Source organism: Eretmochelys imbricata, chromosome 6, assembly GCF_965152235.1.
Source record: "Eretmochelys imbricata isolate rEreImb1 chromosome 6, rEreImb1.hap1, whole genome shotgun sequence".
NCBI lineage: Eukaryota > Metazoa > Chordata > Testudines > Cheloniidae > Eretmochelys > Eretmochelys imbricata.
This window is the reverse complement of record NC_135577.1, coordinates 65,878,308-65,903,986: the sequence shown is the minus strand read 5'-3', so window position 1 is coordinate 65,903,986 and position 25,679 is coordinate 65,878,308. Positions and strand designations below refer to the sequence as shown.

The following is a 25,679-nucleotide window of genomic DNA, read 5'->3' as shown; positions in this document are numbered from 1 at the left end:
GGTAATTTTTAGGCCAGCATCAGTTTGAAAAAGCGCTGCTTAAGCCAGCAGTTTTAAAAATATTTATTGTTGCATACCACAAGCACTATGGGGGTGAGTTTGTCACCCCCAAAAATATCCAAAATGGAAGAGGCGCAAGACCCTTTTTGAGGAAGTTAACCTATCTCTCTCCTCCCTGACCCTTCAGGGCAGAAAGCCTTCGCTGACATCTTGTACCAACTTACCAAAAGTGAGGGCTCAAAATTCAGTAAAAATAGCTGGTTGCAAAGACCCGAGCAAAAACACCAGCCTCTCAACATCCATCAGCAACATTAAAATTACATGTGGACATCATCTGACAGATGTCTCTGACTTTTCTGGTAAACATGATAATTTGGCAACCTTCCTATTTTTAAAACGGGTGACAGGTCATGCAGCTTATCTCTTTGGAAATTTCAGTCTTCTAGGGGAAAGACTTTAAAGCTTCTTAAGATAAATCCCATTTAAACTAAAAATAATTAAAGTTTATATAAAGTCTGTATTTTCATATGTGTTGTTTCTCTCTCAAATTGCACACACAAGGGGGCCAAATTAAGGTTGTGCAGGCAACTTTTATTTTGGCATTTCCTAATTTTTGACTGCTTGACTTAATATTCTTTTTATGCGGGTTTTAATGTAACTTCCTATTAAAGTTTAATAATTAAACAAACAAACTGAAAAAACTAATTCTATCATGTGGAACCATACTGACCACCCACGGGAGTCATCAGCAGGGTTTGGATCTTTGCATTCACAGCAAAAGGCAGTAACTAGTAGCAGTAGTAGGCTGTTATCTTCTGTATAGACCAGTCAGTGGAGGGTGGCAGAGAAACACGCTTTGCCAGTAGGTGTCACAGACATTAAATTGTCTGCTGTCAGCCAGAGACTCAGGACTCCTGGGTTCAATTTTAGGTTCTGAAGGGGTATGTAATCTAGGTATTATAGACCCTTATGCCCCCAGCCTGTCTCTTTCCACCGTACTGCTATCTATCACACCCCAACTCTCACCCTTCTGCTCTTATTCACCCCCAAATCTCCACCCACTCTCCTTCTATGCTCCTACTGCACCTTGCCTCCAGCTCTCCTCCCCTTATTCAAGCCCCTATCCCCTGGCTTCTGTCCCCTCACTCCTTTGAGACTATGTACCCTCCAACTTACCCCTTTTGCTTCATCCATCCCTCTCCCCTTCTGTTCTTATCCAGCCCCACCCCCACAGAGGCTCTTCTTCATCTGAGGCAGACCACAGCATCTATTTAATAATGCATAGCTACATTATGCAAAAGTGAAGGACTGGAAGTAAAGAAGAATAGACAAGAAGAAAATTGATGTGGGGATTTAGGTCAGCAGAATGTAATTACTTGATCAAACTGGGATTTGACTAGGGACACCAGGTTGAACACACAGCCCCATGCAAAAAATCCCCAGGGAGCTCAAGTGGGTGCATGTGGTCAGGACCTCTCTTGATACCTCTCATCCAAGAGATGGCACTTTCAGGAGTACTGTGCCTTTACACCGCTCTTGGCATTGACTCACTTCTGACATGGAGGGAAGAGTGCTACCTACTGAATCATCAATGCCACTTCCTACAGCAGCTTGGCATTCCTTGGAGGCAGTGTGGCCTAATGGATAGTACATTAGACTGGGATTCTGGAGACCTTGGTTCTATTCTTGGTGCTGCTGCTGACTTGCTGGGTGACCTTAGGGAAGTCTCTTCACTGCTCTATGCCTCCATTTCCACATGTATACAATGGGAATAATGATACTGACCTCCTTTGACTGGCACTTTGAGATCTACTTATGATAAGAGCTAGATATTACTACTGCTTCTATTATTACTATCTGTCAGGCCAATACTACTTGGGATATTTGATGAGATCACAGCCTGTGGTGCTCTCTGTGCAGACAAAATCAGGGGTAGAACTATGAAGCTAGGGAAAGAACTATCTTATCCAGAAGGAGTGAGCTGAGACAGCCTAAAAGCCAGTTGGCAATGTAAGAGTTAATATTAGTTTTCACAAACACGGTTGGGTGAGATGGACAGCCACGTGCTAGCTGACTGTGTCTGGCCTTCTTAATTTCCTCATTTGGCTGTGGCCCTGTTAATTAGCGTCCATACAGATGTTACTCAGTTGGCTGATTGGCTGGAAGTTTGGAGGCTACCATCTGGTCACGTGGACTGAAGGCAGACTCCATGGCACGTTAAGCAGACAGAGGTCATGTTGCCACAGAGAGAGGACAGAAAGGAGTAGGAGCTCTGTTCTCCCCATGGAGGATGGGTTAGGTTCTGAGTCCCATCTTAATAAAACACCCACTCTTCCCATTGTTTGGGCTCAGCTGATTGATTGGGGTCCCTCAGACAGAAACCCAGTTACAATCTGAGATGGGCTTGAGCTACCACATTCAGATTTGGATCCAGTTTCTGAACACTCGATAGTTGAGAGAGAAAGGTGGTATGTGTGTTGATTTCAACCTCTCTTATTACAGTAGGACAGATTTACTTTTAACAAGGCCTCAGCTTGGCTTGCCTTGCCTTTTCATGCCCACGGTTGTTGGTGGATGCAAATAACTGTGGATGCAGTTGATGTCGATGTTAGGGGGTTTATTCCTTCACCCACTTACTTCCCTGGTCCTTCTCGCATGAACAGAGAGCAACAATACCCGAAGTCCAAAGGTGCAAACAATTCAATGTTTATTGGGGTGAACTTCCAGCAAGCATGATTCCAGTTTCCTTCCTTAGTGTCCCCCTTCCCAGCTCTGACACCACAGAGCCTTACCTGTGGCCCTGTTCCCATTCCTGCCCTTAGCAGGACATGATTCCAATTTCCCCACCCCCATTCCCTGTTCCCATTCTCCCCCCGCACCTCCCCCACTTCCTGATTGACTGCAGACTATATAGTAAAACTTGAGTTCTGCTTAGCCATACCTTAACCAATCATTTTACTGAAATTTACCTAATCAATCCTAACATATTGTAACATGATTAACTAACCACTTATATCCCACCACCTTAATTAGTTTACACCCAGCAAAATTAATTATACAGCAGACAGAAACAATCACAGAACCAGACAGAGATTATACAGACAAACAATAGGGAAATGGGGACTACAGTGATAGAACAACAAAGAAATGAGGATTTCACATCCCAGCTATTGATAAGTGAGTTCTTGCCAGACAGGATGCTATCAAACTAAGTTTCCTTTTACATCTTCTAGGCACTTCTCTTTCTCTGGAGGCGATAGGCATTATCAGGACAGGATTGTATTCCTAACAGCCCAATAGCACCTTATTTCAATGTGACTAGTTTGGAATGTGAGGATGTGACCATTCGCTTCCCAGCGTATGGCTGCCTCTGCTGCTTAGCCAAAGATTTAGCCTAAGCACAGGGCCTCAGACTGTCATAGTAAGAGAAGGACCTTACACCGGCAGACAGTGATTTTGATTCTTTCTTTTATACCTCTATAACTAGCCAAGCGGTAAGAATACACCTACATTCTTAGAGTATAGGCCTTTACAGACAGGCCTGAATATCTATATCCTAATAGTCATTTACATGTCTAACTACTGGACTGCACCCGCATATTAGGCATCTAAATGATTCTAGCTGCAATCCAGATCCCACCTAGCTGCCCCTAGTGGTACCTTCATGGTTCATCTGGGAAGGGAGTGGGAAATTAGTGAATGTGGCAGCCTCCAGCAGAGATTTTCAGATGTGAATGTGCAAGCAAACTGCAACATTATTGTTAATAACCTGGTTCCCTTTCAAATTCTTCTAGGGCAGAGGCAAGTCTTAAACTGTACAAAAGTGTGCTCTGTGATCCCTATGACAGATCATGCATGACTGCTCCAAACTCTCCCTTTTGATGATACATCCTCAAGCTGATGTCCATATAATTAGGTACTGGATTGAGAACCACAAACTGGTTTTAATTTTAAAGGGTATTTATGTTGGAAGTACACTGCAGGGCTGCGGTGACAGAAGGGCCAGTGCTCGGTTCACGTATTGGTTCTTTGCTCCCTGCTCTTGAAAGGGGAATGATTTTCTTTCTGATTTGTGTGCGTAATTTATCTGAAGTGCCACAGAAAAGGTCACAACCTTCTGCATCTTGTAGCAGCCTCCCAGCCTGGAGTTATTTATCTGTCTTACAGTTGCTCTGAAACCCTCCTGCTGCTGCTTTTTTTAAATAATGGGGACAAGCAGGAAAAGGCTGAATCAGTCAATGCAACCAGGTCAGGTCTCCTGGGGCACAGACAGAGAATCCCTGATAGCTATTGGGCCAAACGCTGCTCACATATGCCTGTGTGAATGGGCAATAATTCTGCTTAAATCAATGATAGCAGAATTCAGCTGCGTGGTTGAGAAACTTGTTCTGAAAGAGCTCTCTGGGATGCTGAGGTGAGAGTTAAGCATCCCAAATCGCCTCCTAAATTATCACATAATTTTTTTTTAAACCTAGAGAGACTATTTAAAGAGACTGAAAATGATCCTGAAGTTAGCACATTTGGTTCAAACTCCCATGCGATTATTCTTTTGAAGTCTCTATATTTCTAAAACTATCTAGATTTGATTGGTAAAAATCACTTGTGGGAAGCAGTATCATCCCAGTGCCAGATTCCCTTCTTACCATGCTTGTTTTTTCCTTCCTTTTGCACCTGCTGCTGCCTTTTTCCTCCTTTATTCCTCCACTCACAAGCCAGTAGGTTCCCCATCTGTCAAGCATCATTACAGCGTGGGCTAGTGGAATGATTAAGTGGAACCTGGCAAGGTTCAGAAGTTTGGTTTGGATTAGCACCTTGAGGCTGAACTGATTATCTGAGCATGTTGGGACAAATTCATGCACCTTCACAGACTACAGTGGTGTTGCACTTCCTGACTCTATCCTTAGCAAAAATTCCAGTATGCTCCTCTGAAAGTTTCCAAATGCTCCCTCTTCTGTCTCTATTGGATTTCTTTGGAAATCTAGGAACCAGTAGACCAAAGAGCTGCTTTGCTTTGTTCCAAAATTGGCCAAATGGAAAAGTAGTGTGGGGATGTGGAAAGCATCCATTTCCTTCCCATGTATGCCTTGGCCCCTCTCAACAGTCTATGGCAGTGTTAATCCTCCCCTCCCTATCTGAAATTCTTCATCATGTGATCACAGCTCCCTCACACCCAAATTGGATCAGGAAGTGGAGCCAAAGAGTAGTTTCCTAAATGGGCAGTGGGGAATGGTATTGAGGAATTAGTTCTCTGCTGATGCCTGATGACTCTGGAGTTGGACAGGATCATGGAGAGGGAATTTAGAAAGATACTTTGGTTGGTGGGTCATGGGTTTATGGAGCTGGTTCTAGGGATGGTGAACATAGTGCCCACTTTGGTGACCAAAGCTCTGGGACTAAGAGTAGTGGCAATAGTTACTTTTTTTTTGTTTTGTTTTTTGTTTTTTAAAGGGTTGAGAGTGATGAAAATCTCATGGATGAGGAGTGTCTTCTTGGGGAGAATAAAAGGAAGGTGACTGAAGAAACTTGTGTCCTACTAGGCAGTTCTCACAATGTCACAAGACGAAGGTTGCTCAGACATGCTTGGGGCCATAGCTACTGGCTCATGCAGACTCTGGATTCTCACTATTAATTGGTAATGAGACAATACCTAGAGTTCAGAGGTCTGATTTAAAGAAGCATGCAAAAGCTTGGCTGCTTATCCGCCAGCCTTTGGGTGGTAGCTTCTTTTGTTTTATCTGTCTTATTCCATAAAAGGAACTTAATTGCTTCTCCTATTTAGTCCGGCTAGCACACTTCTCAGCCCCAGCTAGGTCTGTGGTTGCCCATAGATCAAAGACCGGCTTGCTGGCAGCTACCAACACCAACAGGAATGGAAGGAAAGTGTGTATGAGGTCAGCAGTTAGAACGGGAAATTGTGAGCTAGGATTCCCGTGTTCTATTTCCTCTGCCGCTGACTCACTGTGCGACAGTGGACAAGTTTGCTAAAGTTTGCCTCTGTGTCTCCGTTTTCTCATCTGTAAAATGGTGATGCTAATACTTCCCTCTTTCATGGGCATAGTGTGAGGCTTAATTATCTGCAAAGTGCATCAGATCCTCTGATGACAGGTGCTGTAAGGGGCAAAGTATATATTTTTTATTAGATAGCCTTAGTTGGCTGCCAGAAGAACAAAGAGAGAGACTCCTAAGCCCCTGAGCTGGTTTAGTTCAATCTTCAGTAAAATAGTTCCATGTCCTTACTAGGGCTGAACTGTATGGTGAGATTCCAAGCTTGTCAGAACCAGTTACCACTGAGCTTCGTAGCTAAAAATCTTTTTTGTGTTCTGGTTCAACAGATTCAGCATCACCTCACTCAGAGCATCCTGCTATGAGGGTTAGCCCAGAAGCTCACAAAGGCAGTTGGGTTCTCTGAACTTTGGTAAACATCCAAACCCCAAATGATTTGGGGTTGTCATCCTTGGCAACGCTTACTTTGAAATTGCTAAGATAATGGCAAATGGAGTGTGAATGAGGGATTATGCAGGGTATTGCAACCTGAGGGCTAATGTGAGTGTTAGCATGCAGGAGTTAAGCTAGCAGTCTAGTGGATAGGGTGCTGCTAGTGGCTGGTAGCATGTTAAGATTATCAAGATTCTGGGGGCAGATGGAGCCAGCTTGGGCAGGCATACCTGATGAAAGCATGCAAATGGAATCTTAGTAGGAGGAGTCTGTATGCAGTGTTGTAGCCATGTCAGTTCCAGCATATGAGAGAAACAAGATGGATGAGGGTCCAATAAAAGATATTACAACTTCTGTTGGTAAGAGGGACAAGCTTTTGAGCTACACAGAGCTCTTCTTCAGGTCTGGGAAAGGTACTCCGAGCGTCACAGCTAAGTACAAGGTTGAACAGATAGTTTAGCATAAGCAGTTATCACATATTCTAAGGGACCATTCAAGGTGAAATGGCTCATTAACACCCGTGTAATCATAGCACAGAAAGTGGGGTTAGTGGGTTACAGATTGTTATTATAAACCATACATTCAGTGTCTGTATTAAGACCATGAGTTTTAGTGTCTAGCAAAGTTATGAATTTAAGCTCCCAGGCTCGTCTTTTAAAGTGTTGTGCAGGTTTCCTCTATGTAGCTGGAAAGCTTGTCTCTCTCGCCAACAGAGGGTGGTCCAATAAAAGATATTCCCACACTTACCTTGTCTCTGGGAAGTATCTGGCGATTCCAGATGCTACATGATTTTCAGGTGGAGCCATATCCAGATAGGATACAAGATTTTGTACCCCACCCCACCCTGTAATTCTGGGCAAAGGTCTCTCTATTAATAGGTGGTGGTGTGTGGCAGGGAGGGGGGTATAGGTCTGTCACTGGTTGATAGAGTCATGCTGGACAGGTTTGTGCCCTATGTAATTGAAGCCCTGGTGGAATGGGGATTAAGGAGTCTTAAGATGCCTGTTATGTGATTTACAGCATTCCACAGAAGCTCATTAATAATGACATTCTGTATCCATAAATTCCTCCTGCAGTTTCAATTGGAGGTGATTTTTCTTTATTTCCTGCCATAAGGTTGTGTAGTTTTTCTGTTGAATACAGCAGCTGTTTTATTTCAGGTCTGGCCACAGTAAAGCAGTGAAATGAGCAGATTTCTAGGAATAGCTTCTACTATCAGTTTAAGTTTATGAAGCATTTTAGAATTCCTTGGGATGAAATATGCTATATAAAAGTCTAAAAGATTATTCTTTCATCACTAATCTTTACACTCTTGGCTGCACTGAATGATTCTCTCAGCTCAATGAAAATGATTAACAGATAAATGGTTCAGAGAGGGCAACAAAGATGATTAAGGGTATGGATCAGCTGACGTACAAGGAGAGACTAAAAAGATTAGAGCTGTTCAATTTAGTCATAGACATGAGGGCCAGAATGGACTATGATGATCACCTGGTTAGACCTGCACATCGCAGGCCACAAAACCTTAGCCACTCACTCCTGTAATAGGCCCATAACCTCTGGCTGAGTTACTGAAGTTCTCAAATCTTGATTTAAATACTTCAAGTTACAGAGAATCCACCATTTACTCTAGTGCAAACCAGCAAGTGACTCGTGCCCCATGGTGCAGAGGAAGTTGAAATTCCCCCAATATCTCTGCCAAGCTGACCCTGAGAGAAAATTCCTTCCCTACCCCAAATATGATGATTAGTTAGACCCTGAGCATGTAGGCAAGACCTGCCAGCCAGACACCTGGGAAAAAATTCTCTGTAGTAACTTGGAACCCTCCCCATCTAGTGTCCTATCTCTTGCCATTGGGGATATTCGCTAATAGCAGTTGTGGATGGGCCATATGCCACTGTATGCAATCTCATCATGCCATCTCCTCCATAAATTTATTAAACTCAGTCTTAAAATAAGTTAATTATTTTGTCCCCACTTCTCCCCTTGGAAGATTTTTCCAGAACTTCACTCCTCTGACGGTTAGAAACCTTTGTCTAAGTTCAAGCCCAAACTTATGGATAGACAGTTTATATCCATTTGTTCGTGTCAGTTTTGGTCCTTAACTTAAATAACTCCTCTTCCTTCCTGGTTTCAGAGTAGCAGCCGTGTTAGTCTGTATCTGCAAAAAGAAAAGAAGGACTTGTGGCACCTTAGAGACTAACAAATGTATTTGAGCATAAGCTTTCGTGAGCTATAGCTCACTTCATCGGATGCATTCAGTGGAAAATACAGTGGGGAGATTTATATACACAGAGAACATGAAAGAATGGGTGTTACCATACACACTGTAACGAGAGTGATCAGGTAAGGTGAGCTATTACCAGCAGGGGTCGGGGGGGGGGGAACCTTTTGTAGTGATAATCAAGGTGGGCCATTTCCAGCAGTTGACAAGAACGTCTGAGGAACAGTGGGGGTGGGAATAAACATGGGGAAATAGTTTAACTTTGTGTAATGACCCATCCATTCCCAGTCTCTATTCAAGCCTACGTTAATTATATCCAGTTTGCAAATTAATTCCAATTCAGCAGTCTCTCGTTGGAGTCTGTTTTTGAAGTTTTTTTGTTGAAGAATTGCCACTTTTAGGTCTGTAATCGAGTGACGTTCTTGTCAACTGCTGGAAATGGCCCACCTTGATTATCACTACAAAAGGTTCCCCCCCACTCTCCTGCTGGTAATAGCTCACCTTACCTGATCACTCTCGTTACAGTGTGTATGGTAACACCCATTGTTTCATGTTCTCTGTGTATATAAATCTCCCCACCGTATTTTCCACTACATGCATCCGATGAAGTGAGCTGTAGCTCACGAAAGCTTATGCTCAGATACATTGGTTAGTCTCTAAGGTGCCACCACAAGTACTCCTTGTCTCCCGTCCTGGTGTTTTTCCCTCTGACGCATTTCTAGAGAGCAACCGTATCTCCCCTCAGCCTTCATTTTGTTAGGCTAAACAAGCTAAGATCATTAAGTCTCCTCTTGTGAAGTAGGTTCTTCGTACCTCTGACCATCCTAAAAGCCTTTCTCTGCACCTGTTCCAGTGTGAAATCATCTTTCCTAAACATGAATTGCACACAGAATTTCAGATGAGGTCTCACCAGTGCCTGGATAATGGTACTAACACTTCCCTGTCTCTGCTGAAAATACCTTGCCTGATGTATCCCAGGATTGTATTAGCCTTTTTCATGGTAACATCACATTGGCAGCTCATAGTCATCCTGTGATCAACCAATACACCCAGATCTTTCTCCCTCTCTGTTGCTGCTAACTGATACATCTCCAGTTTATAGCAAAAAAGTCTTGTAGTTAATCCCTAAGTGCATGACCTGCACTTTTCTTCCTAGCTCTTTTACTACAGTTTTCAAGGTCATCCAAATCTTGTATGATATTATGGTTCTCCTCTGTATTAGCAGTACCTCCCAATGTTGTGTTATCTGCAAATTGTATTAGCACACAGCTACTTTTATGTGCCAAGGTCGTTAATGGAAGTGTTAAATATGACCAGTCCCAAGACCTATCCTTGAGGAACTCCACTCATAACCTCCCTCCAGGCTGACCGCTCACCTTGCAGTATGACCTTTTGTAATCTCCCGTTTAACCAGATCCTTATCCACCTTTCAATTCTCATATTAATTCCTATCTTTTCCTATTTAACTAATAATTTCCCATGTGGAACTGCATCAAATGCCTTCCTGAAATCAAGGTAGATTAGATCTACTACATTTTCTTTGTAGAAAATTGGTTATCTTCTCAAAGAAAGAGATTATGTTGGTCTGCCACAATCTACCTTTTGTAAAACCCTATTGTATTTTATCCTGATTACCATTTACCTCTATGGATTTAACTACTCTCTCTTTCAAAATTTGTTCTAAGTCCTTGCTTGCAATTAAGATCAAACTCATGGGTCTGTAGTTTCCCAGTCACTATTTTTTCCTTTCTTAAATATATTTTTCAATTCTCCAGTCATAGGGTATGACCTCCCCCACAAGTTTATATATTCATTAAAAATCCTTTGCTATTGGGGGTGGCAATTTCATGTGCCAGTTCCTTTAACATTCTTGGATGGAGATTATCTGGGTTCCCTGATCTGTTTCCATTAAGATGTTTATGTTTGGCTTCCACCTCAGATGTGATGATTTCTGCTTCCATAACCTCGTTGTCATTAGTCATGCTGCCCGTGCCCCCAAGCTCCTCATTACCCTTATTAAAAAAAGGGAAAATATTCATTTAGGTGTTTGGCAGTGCCTAGATTATCTTTAATCTTCACCTGATCCTCCGTGCTTAGCGGTCCCACTTCTTCTTTCCTTGTTTTCTTTTTATTTAGTTGGCTAAGGAATCTCTTACTATTGGTTTTAATTTTCTTTGCAAGGTCCAACTCTCCTTGGCTTTTGGCAATTCTCACTTTTCCTCTACACTTTCTGACCTCCAAGAGGTAGCTTTCCTTGCTGATCCATCCTTTCTTCTATTCCTTATAGACTTTCTGCTTTCTCTTAATAACCTATTTGAGATGCTTGTTCATCCAGTTTGGTCTGGACCCTTCTCTACAAATTTTCCCCCTTGCTTGTGATGCAGGCTTCTGATAGTTTCCTCAACTTTGACTTAAAGTAATTCCAAGCCTCCTCCACATTCAGAAACTTGAGTTCTTCAGTCTAGTCCGCTTCCCTAACTAATTCCTTTAATTTTTTTTAATTTGCCCTTTTGAAATCAAGGACCCTAGTAGCAGACCTCTTATAAAAGAGATGATTAAGGGGGGGAGGGGATATGACAGAGGTATATAAAACTGTGAATGATATGGAAAAAGTGAATAGAGAAGTTTTATTTGCCCTTTTCCACAATACAAAACTCAGGAGTCATCCAATGAAATTAACAGGCAGCGGGTTTAATACAAACAAAAGGAAGTACTTTTTTCACCCAATGCATCATTAACCTGTGGAACGTGTTGCCAGGGGATGTTGTGATGGCCGAAAATATAACAGAGTTCAAAAAAGAATTAGATAAGTTCATGGAGGATAGGTCCATCAATGGCTGTTAGCCAAAATGGTCAAGCATGTAACCCCATGTTTGCGGCATCCCTAAACCTCTAAGTGCCAGAAGCTGGTAGGGGAAGACAGGTAGAACTTTCCAAAATGGCCCTGTTCTGTACACTCCTCCTGAAGCTTTGGTACTCCCATTATTCGAGGAAGGATTTTGGGCTAGATGGACCATTGGTTTGACCTAGTATGGCCGTTCTTATAATTGCCTGTGCTCACTCTTGGTCCAGCCTCAGTCCCCATCTGTCCGCACTTGTGGGTAAGAAATTTGAATTAAGAACACAAACCCCTTACATTTCCATTTTAAAGTGGTCCTATTGTCCAGCAAATTATATGAAATTTGCAGTATCTCATTAAAAACAAAGGCACATGTTCTCAACTGTCATAAATTGGCATAATCCCACTGTAGTCAGAGGAACTATGTCAATTTTCACCAGCTCAGGATCTGGCCTGAATTTTCCTGGTCATAGCAGCATGACATTTTTGTATGTGCAATGGCATGAAAACATATTCCTCTTTTGCACAGCTCTAGATGGCAAGGAAAAACCTAATCCTTATAACTAAGCTTGGAAGGACTAGATTTTTATCAGAAAATGTCAATTTTACCATAAACACAGGCACAAAAATATTTCCGTTGATGATAATTGAAATTTACAGATAGGCAAAATAAGAAAAATGCTGCTTGAGTTCTTAGTTTGATTTAAGGATATTTATTTTGTATATTTTGACATGTGATGTTGACAATTTCTGTTTCAATGGCTGTAAAGCTTTAACTTTTTGAATCTCAATAACTACATTCATTAAATAATTTATGGCCTGAGCCTCTATTGTTTGGACCCCCCATAATTTCCCACAACTGCGAAAATTTAAAACCATAAAAATAGAAGAAAATGCTTAAATATAAACACTGATAATAACCACCGAAATTACATGTATAAAAAAATCAAATTCTGCCCAGCCGACTTATAACAGAAGCCAGTTGATAAGTAAGAAGTGTCAGAAGAGTAAGCAAATTATCTAGGTGTGGCAGTTAGTTTTTGCAGGATTGGGAGTCTTGTTTGGGAGCAATTCTACCCGCCCCCAAGAGCTGCTGGATTCTACCTCTGATCTTTCCCTGCCTCCCGCCACTCCACCAACCTGTTGCTTCTGTATAGTTGTTAGAGAAGAGCAGCTGGGAAAAGAAAAACTGGAGTGTCAGAGTCAACCCTTCAGGGAAGAAGCTCATCACAACACACAATGGGATTGGTCTAGAAGACATGTTCAGCATGGAATCCACACTCCAAGGGGTGAAACTCTGAGTTGTGGCTGTTCTGAGCCATTGGCCTGGCAGGAACACCCTGCTGCGAAAGAAGAATTCCTCTGTGTGCCCTTGCAATAGCTTGAGTGAATTACAGTTATTCATCCATTTGGTATGATAACCATTATTCTAAGTGTCACCAGTAGTCCCAGTCTTAATTATACTCAGTCTTCCCTAGAGGGCCTTCTGTTATTAGGCCACTTGTTACCTATCTTGTCATCCTGAATCTTCTTGCTGTACTTAAATCCTAGTCTCAATGACTTTCACACAGGGGAACATCTTCACATGGCAGGCTTGGTTTACAGCTGAACAGGTTGATACCATTGGTGAATCTGACTCCTTGTTTTGTTCATCAAGATGGCCTGTAGTCCAGACTCTCAGCCTTTGAGCATCTCAACTGGAGCCCTGGTTGGCTGGGCTGAAGTAGCACTTCCTCACCCACAGCCCTAGAACCAGCTGTTTCATTTGACCCTGATTTTTTTTTCCTGTCTCATAACTTCTCTGCTCATGGATTCCTATGTACATGCAGCTATATCCTCTAGCACGGGGACATAGAGATGCAACTGCCATGTTCCTGCAAGTAGGCAGAGGGAGTATGAGTGATGGTTTGGCAGACCCATCATTTCTTCCTGCTCTTTCCCTTTTGCAACCTCCTTTCCAGGTTCATTTTGACAGTGCAGAGGGCTTGTTTCACTTTACATGAGGAAAGTGACTGGGATTCTAGGGAGAATCTCCATGAGGACCATGTCACACCCAGGGTGGACCAGAAAGTGATTGCACAGGGGAATCTGGGCATCTGGGCAGCCCTGCTTGCGCTGATTTTAAAGCTTCTCACCCCTTTCCCCACTGGCCTTAGGATATCAATTCCCTGAAAACAAGTTAACTACTGAGTCCATTCATACTCATTTACTAGTCTCAGCTGTTCTCTACACTGTGAGATGAAGGCCATTCACAGTACTGCTCCTTTAGTGCATGCACACGGAATGCAGTCTGGCCTGAGCTTTATGGTATGTTGCCACTCAGTCTATTTTGTTGATCTATGCAGGCTAGTTACACTCCCTGGGGTGTAAGTTCAAGTTTTTACACGGTAACTATAAAACAAATTTAGTCTAAACAATTAATTCCAACGTGAAAACTTTACTAAGGCTTTTAAGGAAACTAAGCATTCATGGGATAACAGGGAAGGTCTTCTCATGGACCAGTAACTAGTTAAAAGTTAGGAAACAAAGGCCAGAAGTAAATGGTCAGTTTTCACAATGGAGGGAGGTAAACAGCAAGGTCCTGCAAGGGTCTGTGCTGGGACCTGTACTGTTCAACATATTATTTAATGATCTGGAAAAGGGATTTGCCAGTGAAATGGCAGCGCTTGCATATTCAAAATTATTCAAGATAGTTAAGTCCAAAGCTGACTGTGCAGAGTTGTAGTGGGATCTCACAAAATTGGGTGACTTGGCAACAAAATGGAAGATTAAATTCAACATTGATAAATGCAAAGTTGTGCACTTTGGAAAAAATAGCAATATATAATGATGGGCTCTAAATTAGCTGTTATCACTCAGGAAAGAGATCTTGGAGACGTCATGAATACTTCTCTGAAAACGTCAGTTCAACGCGCAGCAGTGGTCAAAAAGGCTAACAAAATGTTAGGAGCTATTTGGAAAGTGACAGAAAATAAGACCAAAAATCTCATGCGCCATAGTATAAATCCATGGTTTAGTGTGTCTGGTTCTGGTCACCCCATATCTAAAAGAATATAATGGAACTGAAAATGGTTCAGAGAAGGGTAACAAAGATGATCCAGGGTATGGAACAGCTTCCATATGTTGAGAGACTCAGAAGGTTAGGGCTGTTCAGTTTAGAAAAGAGACAAAGGAGAGGAAATATGATAGATATATAAAATCATAAATGAGATGGAAAAAGTGAATAGAGAAGTTTTATTTGCTTTTCCCCACAAACAAAAACCAAAGATCACCCAATGAAATTAATAAGCAGCAGGTTTAATACAGAAGAACCTCAGATTACAAACACCAGAGTTACAAACTGACCTGTCAACCACACACCTCATTTGGAACCAAAAAAATGCAATCAGGCAGCAGCAGAGACCAAAAAAAGAAACAAATACAGTTCAGTACTGTGTTAAATGTAAACTACTAAAAAAAATAAAAGGGAAAGTTTAAAAAAAAGATTTGACAAGGTAAGGAAACTGTTTCTGTGCTTGTTTCATTTAAATTAAGATGGTCAAAAGCAGCATTTTTCTTCTGCACTGTAAAGTTTCAAAGCTGTATTAAGTCAATGTTCATCTGTAAACTTTTGAAACAACAACCAACACGTTTTATTCAGTTACAAACAACTTCCATTCCCCAAGGTATTTGTAACTTTGAGGTTCTATTGTAGAAACAAAAGGAAATACTTTTTCCACACAGTGCACAATTGACCTATAGAACTCATTGCCAGGGGATGTTGTGAAGACCAAAAGTATAACTGAGTTCAAAAAAGAACTAGATAAGTTCATGGAGGATAGGTCCATCAATGGGTATTAGCTAAGCTAATCAGGGACATAATTCTGTGTTTGAGGTGACCCTAAACCTCTGCCAGAAGCAGAGGGGAAGATGGGATGGATCTCTCAAAAATTGCCCTGTTCTATACACTTCCCCTGAAGCTCTGGATTTGGCTGCTGTCAGAGATAGGATACTGGGCTAGATGGACATTAGTCTGACCCATTATGGCAGTTCTTATGTGAAGTTGTTTTTCGCTACATCTCAAGTTATGGTTTCATGCTTGAGTGCATGTTACCTTTCAGGAATGTTGTTTAAAACAAACAAACCTCATGTTAGACAACCAGGAAGTACGGAGTTCAAGTTGCACTTCTCCACAAGGTACCCAGGCTCCCGTAACTCTGCCTTCATAGAGATGCGAGGCTACCATCTTCCCTTCTTTGCATGCAGAGCATTAAAAGCATGCACCACAGAGCATTGATTCTAAAATTTAATCTATGAATGCCCAAATGCTAATTGTGCTGCGTTGTCAACATAGTAACTCTCTTTCTTTTCACACGTTTGCACAATAGCATAATCTGGCATATGAAGTTTGTAAAAGGAGACCTGCCAGTCTGTGTCTTCTGGCATCTGTAGAACTGGTTGCCACATTGAATCACAAGGCCTGGTTCTGAGGGCTTGATGAGAGCCATCTACAATGTACTGAATACCTTCAGCTCCTTGCAGGATTCTGCCCTTAGAGTCTGAGTCAAAGCCCTTGGGAAGACTCACATTGACTTCATGAAGCTTTGGATCAGACCCTTAATGAGGTGTGGGAAATGACTGCCTTCACTGTGTTGTTTGTCTAATCAGAAATTTGTAAAATTCTGTGTGCATTCTAAGTATGATCCTAAAGAAGGTTGTGAAGCAGCGCAACAATTATATGCTTAATGTTGAAGCTTTCTAGTCTTTGTGGTCACTGATGAAAGGAAATTCTGTACTGGTTGGATTAAGAATTAGGAGTTTCTGATTTCTGAGGGTCCGGGCATGGAGATAGAGTTAAGATGGTTTGGGAGTTGTGTTTGAGAAGTGTAACCGTCACTCTGCATTTTATAATGTGTGAAGATTGTACAGTGTTGTTCTTACAAACTCTCATCCTTGAAAGGTAATACACACCAAAACTGCTGAGATGTGCTTGCCTCAAGTGAATCTAGAGAGTTTATTAGGCCTCCAACAAGGCAATGTAAGTCTGTCAGAGTCTGAAAAGGCTCAGACCTCCTGTTGTCTGCAGTCCCATCCCGCTGCAGGTGTCCTAAGGTTTGCAGGACAAGGACTTCCTTCCTCAGGGCCGGCTCCAGCTTTTCTGCCGCCCAAGCGGCGAAGAAAAAAAAAAAAGAAAAGAAAAACCCGATTGAGCTGCCGCCGAATTGCCGAGGAGGAGGGAATGAAGGACTCGCTGCCGAAGACCTGGATGTGCCGCCCCTTTCTATTGGCCACCCCAGGCACCTGCTTCCTTCGCTGGTGCCTGGAGCCGGCCCGAGGTCTGCAGAGGGAGGAGCATATGAAAATTGGATGGGGGGTTGGGTAAGATGAGAGGGGATAGGATGGGAGGAGAGTAGATGAGGGAGGCATTCCTCCTGGGATTTGCAGGATAGAACCTCCTTGCAGTGGCGAAGTTCTCTTTTCCATTAACAAGCCACTCTAGCCATCAGGTTTCACTTTAGATTGTATCACTGCAGGGGAAAGGACCAGAGACTTATTTTTTCCATTGAAGGGTCCATTGACATGCTATAGTAATCTTGCTGAGGTTGACGTTCCCTGTAGTCACTAAAAGAGAACGTAACGTTAGGTAGGTGAGATCATTATACAAAAAATGTGGTCCATGGTACTAGATCTCAGCTAGGTGACTCCAGTGAAGTCAGTTTTATCCCTCTACTATGTTCTCTCAGTCTATGAAACTGTGATCAGTAACGTAGCAGAAGATCCTGTGGTCTGTTACTTGCCACTGATTCATAGATTCCAAGGCCAGAATGGAGCATTGTGATCATCTAGTTTGCCCTCTTGTATAACCCAGGCCATAGAACTTCCCCACAATAATTCCTAGAGCAGAGCTTTTAGAAACACTTCCAGTCTTGAGTTAAAAATTGCCAGTGATGGAGAATCCACCAGGAACCTCGATAAGTTGTTCCAAAAGTTAATCACCATCACTGTTCAAAATGACAGGTTTCAGAGTAGCAGCTGTGTTAGTCTGTATCCGCAAAAAGAAAAGGAGTACTTGTGGCACCTTAGAGACTAACAAATTTATTTGAGCATAAGCTTTCATGAGCTACTGCCACAAGTACTCCTTTTCTTTTTACTGTTCAAAATGTATTTCCAGGCTTAATTTGTCGGGCTTCAATTTCCAGCCATTGGATCATATTATACCTTATTTGCTAGACTAAAGATCCCTTTATTAAATATTTGTTTCTCATGTAGGCACTTATTGACTGCAATAGACTCCCTGCTTAACCTTCTCTTTGTTAAGCTAAGTAGATTAAGTTTCTTGAGTCTATCACTATAAGGCAGGTTTTCTAATCCTTTAATCATTCTTGTGGCTCTTCTCTCACCTTCCTGCTAACTGTGTTCCCTCCTTATCCCCATTCTCATGTTTAGGTCCCCAGTACATTTCTAGATATCCCAAATATCACAGGGGTATTTGGAGATATTGGTCTAAACCTAAATATCAGTGATATTTAGGGAACTATTCAGTTTGCTGCATAGTACTATTTAGGGATGATAGTTTCCTGTTGCGTTATTCCAAATGTTTTTTATCACACTTTTTGTCACTCTCCTATTGCATGTGAAGTAGCATTTCTGGCATATGTGGGTCAGATTACCCAGCTGTCAGTTCCAGCAGTAGTAAAGGATGTGGCTGCCAGCAATAACGTGCTTTAAGCACATGATGGATGTTATAAATTTCTGCTATTTTCCTTCATTTAAATGAATTCAACTCTAATACGTTGGAGGATGGGAATTGGGCCTGACTTCAGGGGCTCAGAGGCCCTCTCTATTTCCTGCATAACTTGTAGATTGGTGAGCTGAAGCACTGGTGTGGACTTGAAAGCTCCACAGAAATAGATTCCAGACTGTCAGTTCCCATTTCTCCCTCACTTTTGGCTTCTGCTCTGTATGTCTGAACTGTGTTTCCACTTGGCTTCCCAGACAGCAGCGGGGCCATTTGCAGCTCTTAGCCACACACCCCAGAAGAACCCCTAGTAAAGGGAAGCCACCTTCTCTACTGTAAAATGCCCCCTAGTGGCAGCAGTAAGTACACACAGCTGCTACAGAAGTTTCCTGCCTCAAATGGGGGCAATGCATGAAGTGTGCAGGTTTTAGTGTGAGCCGTTAATCCAGAAGGAAGATGCGGGAAGATGCAGGACGTACATGGGGATAAGCAGTGACTCTCAGTACCTACTCTCGCTAGCCCACAGTGTTGAATATGTCTGTAGGAGCAGTGAGAGCCCCCATGACACCAAAATGTAGTGGTGCAAGAGGAATAGCTCAGATTGAATACAGAAGCTGTGGAAGGTCCAGGGCCAACAGCAATGAATGGATACAATTCACAGGGGTTTTGTATGAACAAAAAAACCTGTTCCTGGAATGTGTATTTCGGATTTTTTCTCTAGTAGCTGTACCTCTCAAATGGCCACTGTCTACACTACCAATTTGTGTCAACAAAAGTGATGTCAAACACCCAAAAGTCAGCCTAATACAAATCACAATTTCATGTTCACACTTGCTCCCTCTGTCGGCAGATCGCGTCCACAGTGGGGGCACCATCATTGACAATGTGATCAATGTACTGTGGGTACCTATCCCACAGTCCTTCTGTTGCTAGGTGTTGTGGGATGACAGAGTGGATCGCGGTGCATCTTGGGACAGTGGTAAATGTCCTATGATGCATTACTTTCTTTCCCAGCACTCCATGGGCTTCCAGCTTTCTTTCACGGTATTTTTTCAGCGGCCCTTTGCTGTGCACCCCAGCATCTTTGTGAGAAGGGATGGATCCCCCACCGGTCTGCTAAGCTCTGTTAACTGTCATGAAGATATTGTGGATGGCAGTGCAGTTAATCATGAAGTTCCTAACTGAGGAAGACTCACAGGTGCCTGACATTCTGCGCTTTCTGGATAGGAGCAACTTTAGATTGCTTTTGGCATTCACAAAGCAGGTGCATAGGATAGACCATCACTTTTGGGCTCGTGAAACAAGCACTGAATGATGGGATCATATTGTCATGCAGGTGTGGGATGACGAGCAGTGGCTACAGAACTTCTGGATTCGGAAAGCACCTTCCTGGAACTGTCCGCAGAGCTGGCCCCAGACCTGCGGTGCAAGGACACCAAAATGAGAGCTGCCCTCTCAGTAGAGAAGCGTGTGGCAATCGCTGTGTAGAAGCTGGCAACTCCAGACTGCTACTAGTCAGTCGCGAATCCATTTGGAATGGGGAAGTCGCCCGTTGGGGCTATGTTAATGCAAGTGTGCAGGGCAATAAATCATAACCTGCTACGAAGGACCATGACTGGGAAATGTGCATGAAATAGTGGACAGCTTTGGAGAAATGGGTTTCCCTAACTGTGGAGAGGCGATAGATGGCACACACATTCTAATTTTGGCACTAGACCACCTTGTAATGGAGTCCATCAATAGGAAAGGGTACTTCTCCATGGTGTTGCAGGCACTTGTGGATCACTGTGGGCAGTGATGTGGATCACTGACATTAATGTGGGGTGGTCTGGGAAGGTGCATGACACACGCATCTTCAGGATCACAGGCCTGTACAGAAAGCTGCAAGCGGGGACTTTCTTTCCTAACCAGAAGATTACAGGTGCGGGGGGTTGAAATGCCCATAGTGATCCTGGGGTACCCTGTGTACCCCTTATAGCCGTGGCTCATGAAACCTTACACGGGACACCTGGACAGCAATAAGGAGCAGTTCAACAACAGGCTCAGTAGGTGCCGGATGACAGTTGAATGTGCCTTTGGCATATTAAAGGCACGCTGGCGATGCCTTTATGGCAGGTTGGACCTTACTGATGATAATATTCCCGTGGTCATAGCCGCATGCCGTACATTGCATAATCTCTGTGAAGCTAAGGGTGAACTCAGGGGTGGAATGCTGAGGCAGACTCCTTGGCCACTGATTTTGAGCAGCCAGATACCAGGGCTGTCAGAGGAGCTCAGAGAGTAGCTATTTGAAGCAGGGAGGCTTTGAGGCAGCACTTTGACATATCTCTCTGTCTTAATTGCTTTAATGTTACATTACATGTAGTTTTCCTAGGGGGCAATGGTGACATTTGGGGCCTTATATTCCTATAATAAAGTGATTAAAATGCCTGTGCATGTATTGGCAGTGCCTGCAATCTCATCTTGTACCAAAAAAAAGATGATTTACCATTATAAAAGTTTTCTTTTATTGCACAAGAAATAGCACACACAAACATACAGATGCTTGGCGGGAAAGGAGGAACCAGGGAAGGGCAGACTTTCACAGCTGTGTGTAGGTCCAGCTATCATTGTGAAAGTTGTCCAAGGGGGTGGAGTGAAGAGGAAACCAAGAAGTCCCAGAAGGTGGAAAGAAATGAGTGGGAGGAGTTTGGCAGGGCATGGAAAAGAGTTCTGAATGTGCTGCAGTGGAGGTCAAGCACTGATCTACTCAGTCTGCTGTATTATTAAGGACTTCAGCATCTGTGTTTGCTCCTCCATTACTTTAATCATCTGCTCATTAGCATCCTTAACAAATGCATTATTCTCTTTTCTGTCATGCTATTTGGCTTCCCAGCACTCCTTTCATTCCCTTTTTTCTGAATTGGAGCACTGCAGGATGTCCCAGAACATGTCATCTTTGCTGCGTCTTGGGCACTATCTTATCTGGTGGAGATGCTCGGCAGGGGTGCGTGGGGTGTTCCTGAAGGCCACATCTGGTAAAGCACAGGGGACAATGCACAGAAGCGAGATTGTTATATTTACACACAGCATTGAAACATTTCAATTAATACACCTTTTGCAACATTGCTGTCACTTTCTCACTGACTCTAGCCAGGTACACATCTCTGCGAACACCCAAAGCATGGTGAGTGTTGGCGGGGGGAAGAAGTGGCGCTCCACATGGAGAAAAGAGCACACACACTCTTTGCAAGGGTCATGGTGCAGCATTCTAGGGAACAAATTCTAAAATTCTCCCATACTTTTCCACAGATGGGGATAATTCTAGCAGACAACTCACTGCTAAGGGTAAGCAGGGAAATGAGGTACATCCACTCCATGCTTGTGGCTTGCGCCCTGCTCCCTATGCTGCTCGCCTGTGTGCCGCTTTGGTCTCCGCACAAGTGATTTCCATATGGCACTGGAAAGTTTCCTACAATGAGGGAAGGAACAAAGCTGCTTTGCCAGGGAACTTTAAGCAGAGGATTACCGAGTACCTCCAGGAAACTTTCTTCGAGATCTCTCTGGAGGATTCCCGTGAGATCTCAGTATGCATCAACACCCTGTTCCACCATATTGATTAGCTACACAGGGAAATGTCCAGCTCACAGAAACCCAGACAGCCTCCCACATTTCTTTGCCCTGAGCCCACCTGTGCACTACGCAAGCCACAGCCACTTACCAGAAGTCTCATCTCCAGCTTCTGGCTCACTGCTGAGACTGGCTAGGTACCTCTGTAGTGGAGAACAGTTCCTGGCTGCCCGCCTCACTGGCGACCCTGCTGGGAGCTGCACATCCTCATCTAACTCCACCTCTTCATCAATAACTTCTTCCTCTGGGTTAGGTCCTCTTTCCGCCATTTTTGTGTCCTCCAAAGTATCCATGGGGCTCTTGGTGATGGAGGTGGGGTCACCACCGAGGATAGCATCCAGCTCCTTATAGAACCTGCAGGTCTTAGGTGAAGCAGCGGAGCGACGGGTTGCCTCCCTCACCTTATGGTACGCTTGCATCAGCTGCTTAATCTTCGCTCTGCACTGCAGCATGTCCTGATCATAGCCCTTTTCACATAAGCCTCGATAAATCTGCCCGTAGATATCCCAATTCCTACGGCTCAAGCGCAGATGGGACTGTACAGCCTCCTCTCCCCATATCCTGAGCAGATCCAACAGCTCTGCTGTGGTCCAAGCAGGAGAGCGTTTGCTGCTATAACCTGCCATGGTCACCTGGGAAGATGCAATGAGGCCTCTCCATGCCGAGCCAACAGGAAATGAAATTTCAAAAATTCCCGGGGCTTCTATGAGGGAGGGACGGATGGTTGTTTACCTGGCTGCAGGGCAGTGGAGTTCAAACTGCTGATCAGAGCAGTCAGGATGGGCATTGTGAGACACCTCCTGGAGGCCAATTAAAGCAATGAAATGAAGTGTGGTGTCTACACTTGCACTTTGTCGAAAAAAATGTAGAGGAAAAAGACATAAATCTCTTGTGAGGGTGGATGTATTTTTTTTTGCCAAAACCAGACATTGTCCCCGACAAAAGTTGCCCCCCAGTGTGTACGCATTCACTGTTTGGGTTGACGAATGGCAGTTTTGGTGACAAAACTTGGTAGTGTAGACAAGGCCTTCATGTAATGTTCCTTAAATTGAGCCACATTTGAGAGGTACCTTAGTGTTACTCAAGCTGTATTCTCTCTCAGATGGATGCCTAAGAATCCCCATGCTACCTCTTCAGAGTTCAGTTTGATGCAGCCTAGTCCAGCCCTCGTAGCTCCCTGTCTTCATTTTATGAGGGGGGAATAAGCATCTCTACAGTCAACTTAAAGGGCTTGTTTAGTGCAACAAGGCTCCCTGTCCCAATTAGCAGAATCAGCTAGGAGCCTCAACTGCCTTCTCAAAGCCTCAGACCAGGGCCGGCTCTAGGTTTTTTGCCACCCCAAGCGCGCACACACACAAAAAAAGGGCCAGAGTGCCACCCCTTGAAAAGTTCCGCCTCAAGCACATGCTTGGTTTGCTAGTGCCTAGAGCCGACCCTGCCTCAGACAAACTGGAAGAAGACAGCATTCCTTATTCCATCCACTTTTCAGTACTTCTGCTCCCAGGGACTCTGTAAAGCCTGACAGGAATCCAGATGAGGATTCACTACAGAGCTTTTAAGTTTCCTAGGGTAGCCAGTCGGTACCTTTTGAAAGCATGATGGGTGTTTATTTTGACCTAGAAAAATCAAGACTAGTGTTTCTGATACAAGACAGTTTACCTGTTGTGTCTCAAAGGACTTGCACACAGCCCTCCACAGAAGGGAATGCCCTTCTTGGGGGAGAAAAAAGTATTCCACATTGTCTGGCATGTGTGACACCCAGGAAAGGGTTACACTGCTGGAAACAGTGTCTGGCCATCAGGGTAGTTGAGTTGTTCTCCTGATGTAATGTTTCTAACTGATTATTCTGCCTAGGGAGCTACAATAGGCAGAGTTTCCAGGGATTCAGATACTATTGGAATTCTCCCTCTTCATTTTCCTTGTACAGCTTTAATTAAGTTCAGTTGGTCTAATCTCATTTTCTCTATTACCTCTGGACTGGTAAGTACTACTACTCCAGCCACAATACATTGCAAAGCAGGCAGCTCAGACCTAAGGAAAAGGCTGTACCACTGTTCGGATTTCCCAAAGTTCCCTTTGCTAGCTTGTTGAGATTCCTATTCCACTGTGGAATAGTAACAAGATGGCTTTGGTGGTTGTGAAGACCCAGACTGGTGTGTCTCTGACAGAAGGGGAACTACTCAGGCCTGGTCTACACTTAAAAGCTAGGTTGACATAGCTACAGCACTCAGGGTGTGAAAATATCACATCCCTGAGCAGTGTAGTTATACCTGCCTAGCCCCTGATGTAGACAAGGCTAGGTTGATGGAAGGATTCTTCCACTGCCCTAGCGACCATCACTCGACAAGGTGGATTACCTACGGCTATGGAAAACCCCTTGGTAACGGGGTGTGCTGAGTCAGGAGCTAACTTAGCACCCTGTCGCTCCGCTCCCCACCAGTACTGTATATATTAATGGGGACCTTACTGGAAGGCGGGTAGTTGACTGAGGGTGCCACTTCACTGAGGAGAACTACAGCTGAGGGTCTGATTGAGGGGGAAGCAACCCCAGCTCCTGGGATAAGATAAGCAGACAGGAAGGCAGTGCTGGGGAAGAGGACAGAGCTGAAGGAGGCAGAGATAGGCAAGACTGACTGCTGCTAGTACTGGTCCCTGCCCTAGAAGAAAGTGGGGAAGCTGGCTCTGGACTGTAAATGTATGTAAATAACACTGCAGGCTGTAGCCTGCTGGAAAAACACAGTACAATATGGTGGTGGCAAAGGAGACCTAGAGTGGTTTTGGTTTGTGATTAAAGCCTGAAAGGTCTCTCTCTGGATTGCCCCGTGACACCCTCCTGTCACATCTACACTACAGAGCTGCTGTAGCTGTACCACTGTAGCACTCCTAGTGTAGACGTGATCTTAGGCTTCATCATTGCCCTCAAGCTCCATAAATTGCCCTACTTGGTGAGCGATGGCCTGATGACCACGTGTCCTTAAGTACGTTTTACAGTTCCTCCTGGCTTGATTGATTTGCCCTGTGAAAAAGCTAATAAAAGCAAAAGCCCTCAGCATCATTTCCACTCAGGGAACGGCAGGAGCAATTGCCACAGTTTTCTTTGAGCTGCTCAGTGAAAGGAATCAAACAAAACAGCTGCTCCAACCACTCCTTCCTTCTGCTTCTCTTTTTCTAGCACTAATTCTCCAAAAGCTCCACTACTGTGTTAATTGTTCTAATGGTATTTTTGTGATTCCTTCTTAGCTTTGATCTAGCACCTTTCCCCAGAATTAAATGCACACTTAAAAAAAAGGCCCCTTATTTTATATATTCATTTTCCAAGGAGGTAATATGTTACCAGAGCTACTGGGGCTGGAAAAGGGATTGAGGGGCATGCAACCAAAAATGGAGGCAAGGGTACTAGGTTTGGAGGTACTGGTCAGGGTTCAAGGAGATACATGGGTAAAATATTTGCTTTTCAAAGGTGAGTGTTGGGCTAAATTTATATAATATAATTTAAAAAATGAATTTTCTTAAGATCCTGGATGGAACTAAAGTGACCTGCTGACAAAATCTTATTCAGTGGTTCTCAAACTGTGACTTGTGGATCAGTCTGGACTATAGATCCTTTCCTGTTAACTATTCTTAAACCCATGATGTAGGGATATGGTCCATGAGAAGATCTGGCAGTGGTGTTTAGAAATTTGGGGGGAGTGGTGACTCCATGAGGAAGTCACTGATGTAGGAATTTGTCCCCAAAATGAAAATGTAGAACATTACTGATTCCTACATAATTTGGGTGTTTACAAGTAATTTTGGAAGCAAAAGAACTACTCAAGGGACATGTATTCACTTCTCTGATGCTTAGTACCAGTGCC

The 25,679-nt window shown here is 43.5% G+C and overlaps 1 protein-coding gene across 1 annotated transcript in view; it reads left to right on the top strand.

Moving 5' to 3' along the window:
• The window catches only part of LOC144266540 (deubiquitinase DESI2-like), a 37,287-nt gene that overhangs the window by 10,454 nt on the left and 1,154 nt on the right, over positions 1 to 25,679 (top strand). The window contains exon 5 of the mRNA XM_077819974.1: positions 21,508 to 21,543. Within this exon, the coding sequence (XP_077676100.1) occupies positions 21,508 to 21,543 (36 nt within the window). The remainder of the gene's footprint in view (positions 1 to 21,507; positions 21,544 to 25,679) is intronic.